The sequence below is a fragment of the Eriocheir sinensis genome, chromosome 3 (assembly GCF_024679095.1).
Source record: "Eriocheir sinensis breed Jianghai 21 chromosome 3, ASM2467909v1, whole genome shotgun sequence".
In the NCBI taxonomy this organism is placed as follows: Eukaryota; Metazoa; Arthropoda; class Malacostraca; order Decapoda; family Varunidae; genus Eriocheir; species Eriocheir sinensis.
The window spans coordinates 7870290-7885289 of record NC_066511.1 but is presented as its reverse complement, the minus strand read 5'-3'; the positions used below and the strand labels follow the sequence as shown (position 1 = coordinate 7885289).

Below are 15000 nucleotides of genomic sequence, written 5' to 3'. Positions count from 1 at the left end.
ATATATATATATTTATATATATAGATATATATATATATATATATATATATCTATCTATATCTATATATATATATCTCTATATATCTCTATCTATCTATATCTATCTATCTATCTATCTATCTCTATCTATCTCTATCTATCTATCTATCATTCATCTATCTATATATATATATATATATATATATATATATATATATATATATATATATATATATATATATATATATCTATATATATATATATATATATATATATATATATATATATATATATATATATATATATATATATATATATATATATATATATATATATATATATATATATATATATATATATATATATATATATATATATATATATATATATATCTATCTATCTATATATATATCTATCTATCTATATATCTATATCTATCTATCTATATCTATATATATATCTATCTATATATATATATATATATATATATATATATATATATATATATATATATATATATATATATATATATATATATATATATATATATATATATATATATATATATATATATATCTCTCTCTCTCTATATATATATATATAATGTATAAATATATTGATAGATAGATACAGATACACACTGATGTACACAAAGTTTTGTCTGAGAAAGGTCAATACGGTCGCTACATCTAGACGCCTGTGCCATCACGCCTCGCCTACGAACGGTTGAAGCATCAGTGCGTGCCGTCTGTACAGAGTACCGTACCAAACCACCGCACCAGAATGCCGCACGCCGTGGGGAGGAGGCAGATCTGGTCTGGAGATAATTCCACCAGACACTGTACTCCATTTGCAGGACTAACTTTATATTTGGGTACGAAAAGCCAAGAATATTTAAATAATGTAAGTTCGTCCGAGTACTACATTTCAAGGAATATGAGGATATGTTTTGCTTACATTTGTCACACTTATGGTAAATAGTTAAATAAATAAACAAATAAATAAATAGATAAATAAATGAAAGAGAGAGATAGTTAGTTTTAGGTCAAATAGACACGTAATGACAAGCAAGCGCGTCAAGACTCATTGACGAATAAATTGCTAGCTTTATATAGAGTCGACTTTATTACGTTTCCCCAGGACAGAGTTCTTGGCTTACACAAGAGACCTCAGAATATTGGAAATTGAAAAAAGAAACACATTCAGAATAAAAATAAAATATTGATACAGTGGTGACGTGTTCTGAGTCACGACAAGTCAAGTGCTCAAGAGCACGGACGAACTTACGGGGCGACGCCGAGCCTCACAAAAACACCTTGATTCTTCTTCCAATCGCATTGCATGGCCACCCAGATTAATGTGACCTTCATATATGTAAGAAAAATAACCTCACACACACACACACACACACACACACACACACACACACACACACACACACACACACACACACACACACACACACACACACATATATTATCATGGTATGTATGTGTGTGTGTGTGTGTGTGTGTGTGTGTGTGTGTGTGTGTGTGTGTGTGTGTGTGTGTGTGTGTGTGTGTGTGTGTGTGTGTGTGTGTGTGTGTGTGTGCGCGCCTCACATAGGGGGAGGGGGTAACTCGGGGCAGCAAAATGAGTTAAAGACGAGGTGTCGAGGGGAAGGCGCCGTTGTTAGTGATTCAAGGTAATGAGAAAATGAGTGTCTTCAGCGCAGCAAATGAGAACAATTAAGTCATTACGTTGCGGGGCGTGAATGAACGACATGCCACCAAATGCAACCATAAAATCATTCCTCACTCCCACCAACAGCGATACAAGACGTGGAGAGCGATAGACATTACAAAGCTGCTGGAAATAAATGTAGTTTTGAAAGAACAATGAGCAAGTGTTGTTGTTGGTAGGGTAAGGTAATGGTGGAAATTGTGAGTGTGTCGTGGTGTGGTAATGGCGGTGTGGCAGTGGTGGCAGGGTGTGGTGGTGATGGAAAATGTGGTGGTGGAGGTCAAAATATGTCTCAGTAGTGTGGCATCGATATGGTGGTGGTGGTGGTGGTGGTGATGGGGTTTGATAGTGGTGGTGGTGATGGGGTTTGATAGTGGTGGTGGTGATGGGGTTTGATAGTGGTGATTGTGGCAGTAGTGTGGTGATGATGGAGTGCCAGTGGTGGTGTTAAGGAGTGGAGGTGGGGTGGAAAATTGTGGTTGTGTTGGGGAGTGGCAAAATGTGAGATTGATGACTTTTTTATTGGTTGTAGGATGTGGCAATGAAAAAAAAAGTGCAGTTGTGGTAGAGTGTAGTAGCAGCAGCAGTAGTAGTAGTAGTAGTAGTAGTAGTAGTTGTGGTAGTGAGCTCGAGTGACGGTGATGATGGTGGTGATGGTGCGGTTGGAGTGACGGTGACTGTGACGGGATGGGTGTGGTGGGGTGTGGTAACAGGTAACATACTGTTTGAAGGAGGCTAAGCTGGTGTCGTAATGTTGTGGAGGAATGATGTATTGGTATTGAAGGCTGTCGTTTATTGTGGAGAGTGATTCGGCATTACTGAATTAGTTTCCAATGGTTGAGGTTGTATGTGTGTCTGTCTTTCTTAGAGTTCCTCCTCCTGTCTATTCCTTTCTCTCTACCTTTCTTGTTCGAATTTGTAAGTCTAGCCCTTTATTTCCACTTAAACATAGGCGACTTATAACCCCCCACCCCCCACCCCCCCTGCATAAACATACGCCTCTACATTCCTGCACATTAATGCCAATCTCACAGTAAAACATTTACGAAACTCTGATGGGTACGAGTTAAACAGTAGCTTACTTTATCCACAGCAAAATATGAAGAGGTTTAGGTAGCTGCCTGGTCCTCGTTTTTTTAGTTTTTTTTTATTACAACAAAGGAGGCAGCTCAAGGGCACACAAAAAAAGAAAACAATAATAAAAAAAAGCCCGCTACTCGCTGCTCCCAAAAAAGAATTAAAAGAGGTGGCCGAAAGAAAGATCAATTTCGGGAGGAGAGGTGTCCTGATACCCTCCTCTTGAAAGAGTTCAAGTCGTAGGCAGGAAGAAATACAGAAGAAGGAAGATTGTTCCAGAGTTTACCAGCGTGAGGGATGAAAGAGTGAAGATGCTGGTTAACTCTTGCATAAGGGGTTTGGACAGTGTAGGGATGAGCAGGAGTAGAAAGTCGTGTGCAGCGGGGCCGCGGGAGGGGGGGAGGCATGCAGTTAGCAAGTTCAGAAGAGCAGTCAGCGTGGAAATATCGATAGAAGATAGAAAGAGAGGCAACATCGCAGCGGAATTTAAGAGGTAGAAGGCTATCAGTAGGAGGAGGAGAGATGATGAGACGAAGAGCCTTAGACTCCACTCTGTCAAGAAGAGCTGTGTGAGTGGAGCCCCCCCACACGTGAGATGCATACTCCATACGAGGGCGGACAAGGCCCCTGTATATGTATAGCAACTGTGCGGAGGAGAAGAACTGGCGGAGACGATACAGAACGCCCAACCTCGAGGAAGCTGATTTAGCAAAAGAGGAGATATGAAGTTTCCAGATGAGATTTTGAGTTAAGGATAGACCGAGGATGTTTAGTGTTGAAGAAGGTGACAGCTGAGTGTTGTCGAAGAACAGGGGATAGGTGTTTGGAAGATTGTGTCGAGTTGATAGGTGGAGAAATTGAGTTTTTGAGGCATTGAAGGACACAAGGTTCCTTCTGCCCCAATTGGAAATGATAGCAAGCTCTGATGTTAAGCGTTCTGCAGCCTCCAGTCTGGAGTCGTGTACTTCCTGTTGTGATGGTCTTCTATTGAAAGAAGTTGAATAATGCCGAGTGGAGTCGTCGGCGTATGGGTGGACAGGACAGTTTGTTATGGAAAGAAGATCATTGATGAATAACAGGAAGAGAGTGGGTGATAGGACAGAGCCCTGTGGAACGCCACTGTTGATAGGTTTAGGGGAAGAGCAGTGACCGTCTACCACCGCAGAGATAGAACGGCCGGAAAGGAAACTGGAGATAAAGGAACAGAGAGAGAGATAGAATCCGAAAGAGGGCAGTTTAGAAAGCAGAGACTGGTGCCAGACTCTATCGAAGGCTTTCGATATGTCAAGCTCAACTGAGAAAGTTTCACCGAAACGGCTAAGAGAGGATGACCAAGAGTCAGTTAAGAGAGCAAGAAGATCGCCAGTAGAGCGCCCCTTGCGGAATCCATACTGGCGATCAGATGGAAGATTAGAAGTGGAAAGGTGCTTTTGAATCTTCCGGTTAAGGATTGATTCAAAAGCTTTAGATAGACAGGAAAGTAAAGCTATAGGGCGGTACTTTGAGGGATTGGAACGGTCACCCTTCTTAGGCACAGGCTGTACAAAGGCATACTTCCAGCAGGAAGGAAAGATAGATGTTGATAGGCAGAGACGAAAGAGTTTGACCAGGCAGGGTGTCAGCACAGAAGCACAGTTTTTAAGGACAATAGGAGGCACTCCATCAGGTCCATAAGCCTTCTGAGAGTTGAGGCCAGAGAGGGCATAGAAAACATCATTTGGAAGAATCTTAATAACAGGCATAAAGGAGTCAGATGGGGGATGAGTAGGAGGAATATGCCCAGAATCGTCTAGGGTGGAGTTCTTACAGAAAGTTTGAGCGAAGAGTTTAGCCTTAGAGACAGATGAGATGGCAGTGCTACCGTCAGGGTTAAGGAGAGGAGGGAAAGAGGGAGAAGTGAAATTGGAGAAGATATTTTTGGCTAGATGCCAGAAGTCACGGGAATAATTAGAAGAAGCAAGGTGTTGACATTTTCTATTAATAAAAGAAGTTTTGGTAAGTCGGAGAATAGATTTGGCACGATTCCGGGCTGAAATGTAAAGGTCAAAGTTAGTGGGAGTTCGAAGGCTCTGGAACCTTTTGTGAGCTGCCTCTCTATCTTTAATAACACGAGAACAAGCGTGATTAAACCAAGGCTTTTTAGCACGAGGAGTAGAGAAAGTACGTGGAATGTATGCCTCCATTCCAGAGACAATCACCTCTGTGATGCGCTGAGCACACACAGAGGGGTCTCTCTCCTGGAAGCAGTAATCATTCCACGGAAAATCGGAAAAGTACATTCTCAGGTCGTCCCACAGAACTGAAACAAAATGCCAGAAGCATCGCCTCTTCGGCGGGTCCACAGGATGTACAGGAGCGATAGGACAAGATACAGAAATAAGCATAGCTGGGCACGATAACATAAAACCTTATTCCCGATAACCGATAACTGATAATGAAAAACCTTAACGGCGATAACCGATATTCGTTAACTAGAGACACAAATAAAGGCGATATCCGATAACCGATACCCGATATAAATCCACAATTCCGATACTAGCAAGCGATAAGTCCGATAGGCGAAAACGATACTATATTGATATTTCAGATAGAACAACATTGATGAATTCAAATTTTCATTATCTGTATTTTAGGAAACTTAAAAAACCATAAAACCACACGTTGACACGTACTTATGGACGGTAATACTAGAAATGCCTGAACCGGTGCTGTGTTATTTGGCGTCCCCACCGTCAAAAATTGTTTACAAACACTGGTCTCGTGAACGGTGCATGCTCAGACCAGCAAGCGTAGACCTGTACAGTCTCACAAAGCTTTTAAACCGTAATTAAGAGTTGTTGGAAGGCTGAATCAGACATATAGTACCACTACCACCATCCTCGCTGTTTCTAGAACGACACTCTGTACGAGTTATATTTATATGTACAAAGTGTACATCGTTCTAGAAACAGCGAGGATGGTGGTACTGTATGTTTGATCCAGCTTTCCAGCAACTCTTAATGTGTTAAAAAGGCATTGTGAGACTGTACAGGTCTACACTTAATGGTCTGAGCATGCGCAGTTCACGAGAGACCAGTGTTTATAAACAAAAGCGCCAGCTTTTGACGATGGGACACCAAATAACACAACACCGGGTGCCTTCAGTATCATGGCTTGCTCACAAACGAATATGGAATATCAAATTTGAAGCAGTGGATAATCATTTTTGGGGCAAAGTTAAATGATTTTTCTCTATGATATATTGATTTTTGAGTAGCATAAAAAAATAACCTAGTATTTTAATTTTCATGATCTAAGTATGAAATCTCATCACCGAAGACATTTCATACCCCGAAGTTTTTTCATACAACACCGGGCCACGCATGCGCAGTAAGGAGACAACGTTTTTTTTCTGAGAGGCGGAAAAAAGTAGCGATTATCGCTAGTTTGGTAACAAAAGTAACGAAGATACCGATATATATTTAAATAAGTAGCGGATGGCCGATAACCCGATTTTGTTATCAGCGATAAAGTATCGCGATAACTTATCGCGATAACGCCCAGCTATGGAAATAAGGTTATGATCGGAGGAGCCCAACGGAGAGAACAGTTTGACAGAGTAAGCAGAAGGATTAGAGGTAAGGAAGAGGTCTAGAATGTTGGGCCTGTCTCCAAGACGGTCGGGAATACGTGTAGGGTGCTGAACCAACTGCTCATGGTCGTTGAGGAGAGCAAAGTTGAAGGTTTGTTCACCAGGATGGTCAGTGAAGGAGGATGAAAGCCAAAGCTGGTGGTGAACATTGAAATCTCCCAAGATGGAGATTTCAGCGAAGAGAGAGTGAGTCAAGATGTGCTCCACTTTAGAGTTCAAATAGTCAAAGAATTTAACATAGTTAGTAGAGTTAGGTGAGAGATAAACAGCACCTATGTATTTAGTAATAGAATGACAATGAAGTCTTAGCCAGACGGTGGAAAATTCAGAAGAGTCAAGGTCTTGGGCACGAGAGCAAGTGATGTCTTTGCGCACGTAGGCGCAACATCCAGCTTTGGATTGAAATTTAGGATAGAGATAGTAGGAGGGAACAGAGTAGAGGTTGTTGTCAGTAGCCTCAGAAACCTGTGTTTCGGTGAGGAAGAGAAGGTGGGGTTCAGAGGAGGAGAGATGGTGTTCCACTGAATGAAAGTTAGAACGAAGACCGCGAATGTTGCAGAAATTGATAAGGAGGAGGTTCGAGGAGTTATAAGGACACCTCTCAAGTCGGCAGCCAGAAGGGAAGTCCTCCCTGGGGGAATTTATGGTCTCCCCCCCAGGCGGGGCCTCCGAGGCGGTGTTTTCGTTAGCCATTTTGAATTTTGAATTTTGGGAAAATCTGTGTGTGTTGTGTGAATGTAGTGTGGTGTAGAAAGAGAGAGGAACTGTCTTTAGAGAGCATGATGAACTGCTCTCTGGTGTTGATGAGACAAAAGGGAAACGGTTAGTGAGGACATGGGAAGGGTCTTTGAAGGGCTTCAGCACCCTCCTCGCTTCCCATATATCCTCACCGGGAGTAGTTCACGCCCGTTCGGTAGGTGTCTTCCTACCTTCTCCTACTGGTTGGTGGTGTTTTGGCCCAAAGATATGTTGTGATAAATATAATAATGTTTTTCTCTCTTATATTAAAGGTTTTCTACCAGTTTCGGCCGTACATTGAGGCAAAAGAAAAAAGAAAAGAAAAATGAACCAATAAATCAGCGTATATATAGTGCGGGGGCTGCTGGTATCAGGGTTGGGGGATGCGTTCGCTCCTCCCAGTGACCATTTCAGTCTTTCTTTTTACATGTCCACCCCAAAGACGGATGTCAGGCCAGATTATCCTCTTTATTCTTTGTCTGGCTTCCATCCTCCAGTTCGGTGATGACGAGGGGAGACTATGGGACCGGTTTTCTTCATACGAACGCTTCGCTGTTTTGTTCTGCAAAAGCTGAATAGCACCAACATTAAGTTTAGTCGTAGACAACCCAATTCTAAGGAAGAGTTAAACACTTCGCTTGAGACAAAATCAATTCTGAAGTTTCTAAGATTTCCCGGAAGTGGGCGGCAGTCTCCTGTGGCAGATGTGATCGGGCATTCCGTTGTTGGTTCCATATTCTAATACTTCTTGGACTTGTGGTGGGCGATGGCTGCCCTGTGGCATTGCTTGGTACCAATGGCCACGGCGCGTCATAAAAACTTGATGTGAGATATGGGGACGATTGATGGCGCTGGAGTGATGGTTCCGGACAGGTGCCTCGAACCTTACCATCACCTGTAATGTTTAATATATATATATATATATATATATATATATATATATATATATATATATATATATATATATATATATATATATATATATATATATCACTATCGGGTCACCTTGCATCTGTCGCTATCGTCGCTCTGCAGAGCAAAGCATTGTGTCGCAGTGGTGAGGGCCGTGAGTCCTGATTTGATGGCAGGACACTGGGGCCTCGACCTCAGCCTGGGCGTCATTTTGATGGAAGAGGCAAAGCTCTCCCATAACGGTGCCTTCGCTGATGACCTTCGCTATTGAGCCAGTGCAGAGCCATTTCCATTCATTGTGTGTGTGTGTGTGTGTGTGTGTGTGTGTGTGTGTGTGTGTGTGTGTGTGTGTGTGTGTATTTATCTAGTTGTATTTACCTAGTTGTAGTATTACAGGGCCTAGGCTTACGCTCGTGTGGTCCCGTCTCCATATCTATATTTGTCCAGTTATATATATTTTTTTTTGTGTGTTAGTTTGTTTATCTGTATGATTATTTATGTGTACGAGCAGGCGTTTGAGTACGAATGCCTTTGCTTGTTTGTTGGCTTGTTTGTTTGTTGGTCGATTTCAGAGAAAGAAAGCTTTACATATATTGAAAACTATACCCAAACGTCCACCCCTGTGAGACGCTGTTGATACGCAAACACTCGCAGGTCGGCGGCGAGAGGTCATGGTAACCGAGTTGGGTCAGGATCCACCGTCAGAAGGATTGAACACGGAGCACCTCAAGGCCGAGAGACTTGGGGTTCGAGCCTCCCCTCCCCTTCCCTGTAGCCTCGCCAGTTCCCTCTGCCTCCTCCTGGCTTGGTGCTACTGACGCACTCCTTTATTTATGACCGCTGTGGGGTGGCTGGACCCGTGCATCAAAGGCAGCGTTCCCATTCCACTGGCTGCTGCTCGCATTCCCTTCGCCTCGGTGCACTGCCCGGGGGTCTATGGTTTCCTATATTTTTAAAGTTTTGTGTCCATCAATTCAAACTGATCACCTTCGTCTGTCTCCTTTATTTTAACGATAAGTTTTAATATTTTCTGGTCCTCCCTCTGCGCCTTTATCCCCCATTCCGCCCCTCACCTTAACTCAGGTCTGTTATCTGGCTCCATTCACGTGCCATCTCCATTCCCAGCCTCCAGTCCTTCACAGACAGGTGCCTCCCAACAGCTTCTCGGCTTTAGTATTGATCGGAATTACTCTGGCATGCCCTGTCTGTTCGGATGCTACAACGACGGTGTCTGTCACGTAGTAAGCACTTCATGAACAATTAACAACATCGTTTCTCTCGCCATGGAACAGGTCCAATCAGTCCGCCTTGACCGGCAGCAAGAGTAAGATGTCTCAGCTGGGCCTAACGCAAGGACCAAGCTCTGATTTTTTCTTTCAATAACTCTATGGAAGAGAAAAATTTCCTCGAAAGTCAGGGAGAAAAATGAGCAACAAGAAAAGGTGGCTTAATACTGCCTAATTATTCAACAGGTGCAAAATAATATTCGGCACTGGTTGACAAGACGGGGATGATATGGCCCTCCAATACACCTTTCTTTAAGACAGCTTTTCATTATACATTTTAGAACCATAAAACATGAAATCTGAAGTATTAACTTAATATAATTATGATCAATATTTTCTGTCGTCCCTGTGTATATAGATCATGCGTACAATAGCCAATAAGTTATCCAGAATAACAAATAAGATCGTAAGCGATATCAAGGCGGATGAGTAGGCAATTGCGGAGCAAGCGGAGGAAGTGGATCATGTTCCCGCACTCCTATCATTCCGTGTGCATGGGAGCGTGCAAGCATTGGAATGTCAGCGTGCGTGCGCTCCTGCGTGCTTGTGTGCATGCGTGCGTGCACACACATTTCTCCTTGACTAAGGCTAATATGACCCTGCAAAGGATATTATTCAAAACCACTTGAGCAAGGGACCTCACGAAAAGTTGTTCCCCTCCCAAATAATAAACGAAATTATGGAAGTGCAGGAACACTCTCCCCTCACCCCTCTCGCTCTACAGTCACCATGAAATAGAGTGCAATAGTTAGAGCCAGAGGAGTGTAAATATTATATGTTTGAAAGTCTGTCACCTCCCAAAAAAAACACAACAAAAAATTGCTGAGATTTTTATTCAGTTTTATCAAGACGCTCAAATCTCAATTTCACGCGAGCTCACCCACTTCGTCATGATGACCTATAACAGCATACAGCTGCTTAAATTTACTCTGACGTATGTATGCCGACGAAATTTCAAGAGCGGCGCATGGCGGCACGCAGCTCAAACACGAAAGTAATATTGTTAGGATCTTGTAAGAGGTTACGCATGAATGTCTGAAGGACCCACGAATCAGGCATTCAACTGCGTCTGTAAAATAATGAGTGATTCCGTCTCTCTCTCTCTCTCTCTCTCTCTCTCTCTCTCTCTCTCTCTCTCTCTCTCTCTCTCTCTCTCTCTCTCTCTCTCTCTCTCTCTCTCTCTCTCTCTCTCTCTCTCTCTGTGTGTGTGTGTGTGTAAATAATGCACACACACACACACACACACACACACACACACACACACACACACACACATGTAGTACCAGTGCTTCATTGCATATTCAGAGAGCATGTATTTCAGAAAGTAAATCTTATGTGACCTACGAGGGGGTTATTATGCAGAAGTGAGTGTATAGTTCTGGCTTGTGCATACTGAAGTGAATGGTGAGGTGTAATTCAGTGTGTGTGTGTGTGTGTGTGTGTGTGTGTGTGTGTGTGTGTGTCAGTGAATAAGTCATATATCTTCATTTTCTACTCTCGCATTTACAGGCGCTGGGCTGTGGCGGGGGTGCGCGGCGTGGCGTGGCTGCGCCTTGAAGTGAGCGTTGTCACGGATTTACGCGTACCCTCAACTCACAGGAGGCCATGATCTCGACGAGGCTGGCGGCGCTGGTGATGGCGGCGGTGTGTGTGACGCCTCCCACGGTCCTCAACGCTCACGGTGAGTTTCTTGCGCCATTACATAACTCCCCATGAAATCACGTACAGCCGCCAAACCTTCAGTGTGCAATACTTCATTCGTTTATCAACGATACTCTCAGGAGCACTTTAAGTCCAAGTGAGAATGAGATACGTGCTGCACTGCTTCTCCTCCCAATAAGTGCTTCAACTCAAATACCGAGGTTGTCAAGAGCTGTAATTACGTTGATTTAAGTATCGTGTTCCAGATTGAGTTGCGTTCACTCGATAAAAGGGAGACGGAGATCAGCAGTTCGAGATCAGCAGTTCGAAGGAGCGTTGTTTAGCAATATTTATTCTAATAATTTCTAAAAGCTGTGACCGAAGTAGATTGGCGCTTATAATATTTTGGGAACCCTTCATGGCTAGTGCACAATAGCTATAATGTGAGAGGGATACTCGCTCTCGCGATAAAGCCTAGAGAAAAACGGCAAATTTCCCAACTTCTAGACTATAACGAGTCTAGGCTGCACTAGAAAATAATGAAATAATAACGCGTGGAACAGTCGAATGAAGCGATCGAGAAGGGCGACAGCAGCGCCTGGAAACTGGTAGAGGAAGGTGCCGGAGGCCCCATGCTTAATTCTTTCAAGCCGCCTAGCTCCTTGTGGACGCTCTCCCCCGCTCTGCTCAGCACGACTCCCCTACCAGACCAACGCCCACTTCTCTCCGGCTCACCAGGCGAGATGGGCGGCCGTGCTTGTGCCCACGGGCTGCTTTTCGTCTCCGGAGGTGCGGGTCCTTGATCCCCACCCATACCGGCGCCCACTTCTTCCCGTCTCGCCGGGCGAGATGGGCGGCCATGGGCTCGTGACGAATCCTTGGCGCCCACTGGCTGCCTTTCGTCCCAGGTGGCGCGGGTCTTTGACCCCCTTCCGAACCGGCGTCCATTTTCTCCCGTTCTACTTTCTTGTCTATCAAAGGGTTTTGAATCAATCCTTAACTGGAAGATTCAAAACACCTTTCCACTTCAGACCTTCTATCTGATCGCCAGTATGGGTTCTGCAAGGGGCGTTCTACTGGTGATCTCCTTGCCTTCCTAACTGACTCTTGGTCATCCTCTCTTAGTCGTTTCAGTGAAACCTTTGCTATTGCGCTGGACATATCAAAAGCCTGTGATAGGGTCTGGCACAAATCTTTGCTTTCCAAACTAGCCTCCTACGGTTTCTATCCTTCTCTCTGTACCTTTATCTCCAGTTTCCCTTCTGACCGTTCTGTTTCTGTTGTGGTAGACGGTCACTGTTCTTCCCCTAAACCTATTAACAGTGGTGTTCCGCAGGGTTCTGTCTTATCTCCCACTCTCTTTCTGTTGTTCATTGATGGTCAAATTTTTTGTACTTAATTTTATCCCGGGATTTCCCGGGATGTGCAAAAACATCCCGGGATTATTAAACCTTGAAAATTGTCCGGGATCCCGGGAAACAAACCCTAGGCAGTACACTACATGTATGGTAAGCACTTGTCACAGACGCAGACGCTGGTAACGCGGGAGGGGTACACCCGTGCCCTTGGGACGGGCAGTACACCACATGTATGGTAAGCACTTGTCATGGACGCAGCCGCTGGTAACGCGGGAGGCGTACACCCGTGCCCTTGGGACGGGCAGTACACCACATGTATGGTAAGCACTTGTCACAGACGCAGACGCTGGTAACGCGGGAGGGGTACACCCGTGCCCTTGGTGCGGGCGGTACACCACATGTATCACAGACGCAGACGCTGGTAACGCGGGAGGGGTACACCCGTGCCCTTGGTGCGGGCGGTACACCACATGTATGATAAACACTTGTCACGGACTCAGACGCTGGTAACGCGTGAGGCGTACATCCGTACCCTTGGGACGGGCAGTACACCACATGTATGGTAAGTACTCGTTACAGACGCAGAAGCGGAGTCATAGAACAAGCGATGCTGATCGCGAGCCGTAGAGGATGCTATGTGTATCTACAAGACCGACACAGGGCAGAGTGGAAAAGACCCCCTTTGTAGGTACCAAGCTGGTAGGACCAATGGTTTGGGGACGGTCAACGAGGTGCTCACTCTTAACTAGTGGCGTAGGAGGCGGAGCGAACCGCCTCACGACGTAAGTTGAGGTGCTTCCCCACTTAGTCGGCCAGAGCTAAGCGTGTCGAGAAAAGGAGAGAGAGGCCAAATCCTTCTCAGTAGTCGCCATAGCCTCAGAAAGGGTAGCGAACGACAAGCGTGACAAAGGAAAACGTGAGAGGTAGAGGGAAATGTCTGATGGTAAAGCTTGAGTCGACGTGCGTATCGAACACGGCAGCTCGCCGCGCCCGCGGTCCGAGGGGGGGTATGATACGGGGAGCCTAAGTCTATATACACCAAGTCAAGTCATACGCAGGTTTGTGGGAGGAGACAAGGCCGAGGCGTTGTTTATGCGTGACACTGCTTGGAGCCAAACTAGAGAATGTTGAAACAGGGATTTATAGAAAACGAGGAAAGGCGTACTAATTTAAATAAATCACTTCAACATGCCCTCCATCACACCCCACACCGCCGTTTGTAGTCATTGAAATTACAGTCACGCAATAGCACAACAAAAAGACATTTTTTCGTCAGTGGCTTGCCAGAACGCGCTGTGAAAGAAAGCGAGAATGCACATCCAGAGTGCACATACTTTAGTCACCCCTGAACTGGCGGGTATTTTTTTTTTGGCTCCAGGTGACGTCATCCCGCTGCTCCGCCCCAAAACCTCCTCCTGTGCGTACCGGTCGCAGTTTTGAAGCAGAGTGACTTGACTTGGTATATATAGACTTAGACGGGGAGCGGGGCTCACAACACAGTCGTTCCGCACACCCGTAACGCGGGGAGAGAGGGTACCGGTCTCCAGGGAGCCAGGGAGGTAAGCGAACAAAATGGATGCTAACCACTCGTGGGCACGAGAGCAAGTGATATCGTTGCGCACGTAGGCGCAACATCCGGCTTTGGATTGAAATTTAGGATAGAGATAGTAGGAGGGAACACAGTACAGAGTGCTGTCAGTAGCCTCGGAAACCTGTGTTTCGGTGAGGAAGAGAAGGTGAGGTTTAGAGGAGGAGAGATGGTGTTCCAAAGAATGAAAATTAGAACGAAGACCGCGAATGTTGCAGAAATTGATAAGAAAGAGGTTCGAGGAGTTATCAAGACACCTCTCAAGTCGGCAGCCAGAAGGGGAGTCCTCCCTGGGGGAATTTGTGGTCCCCCCCAGGCGGGGACTCCGAGGCACTAGTATTGTACGCCATTTTGAATTTTGAATTTTGGGAAAAGGTGTGTATGTTGTGTGAATGTAGTGTGGTGTGGATAGAGAGAGGATCTGTCTTTAGAGAGCATGCTGAACTACTCTCTGGTGTTGATGAGACAATAGGGAAACGGTTTGTGAGGACATGGGAAGGGTCTTTGGAGGGCTTCAGCACCCTCCTCACTTCCCATATATACCTCACCGGGAGTTGCTTGCGCCCGTTCGGTAGATGTCTTTCTACCTACTCCAGCTACATTACATTACGCAACATTGTACACTACGGCAAGGTAGGACGACCTCAGTCGTTTCTACGCTTACCAACTTGGCGGAACGCATAAGTAGACTCAAGCATGTGCCACTTCGATGGAGTTCCCTTCTCCTCTGCTCCAAGTGGAAGTTAGCTATCGTGCACTAGTCATGAAGGGTTCCCAAAATGACGGTTTTGATCTCAGAGAAACCTATTTTTGGGAACCCGGAATGACTAGGGCACATTCCTTATTTTCCCCTCCTTCCCCACAGAAGGTTCCTCCAGCCTCCGTCGAAGCGGCTTGAAAGAATGAGCCATGGGGCTTCCGGCACCTTCCTCTACCTGTGTCCAGGCGCTGCTGTCGCCCTTCTCGATCGCTTCATTCGACTGTTCCACGCGTTATTACTTAATTTTTTCTAGTGCAGCCTAGACTCGTTATAGTCTAGAAGTTGGGATATTTGCCTTTTTTCTCTAG

The 15000-nt window shown here is 44.9% G+C and overlaps 1 protein-coding gene across 1 annotated transcript in view; it reads left to right on the top strand.

Annotated features, from left to right (window-relative positions):
- Window positions 1–15000, top strand: part of LOC127004238 (hemicentin-1-like) — a 56404-nt gene that overhangs the window by 14043 nt on the left and 27361 nt on the right. The window contains exon 2 of the mRNA XM_050871795.1: window positions 10855–11026. Within this exon, the coding sequence (XP_050727752.1) occupies window positions 10951–11026 (76 nt within the window). The 5' untranslated portion in view covers window positions 10855–10950. The remainder of the gene's footprint in view (window positions 1–10854; window positions 11027–15000) is intronic.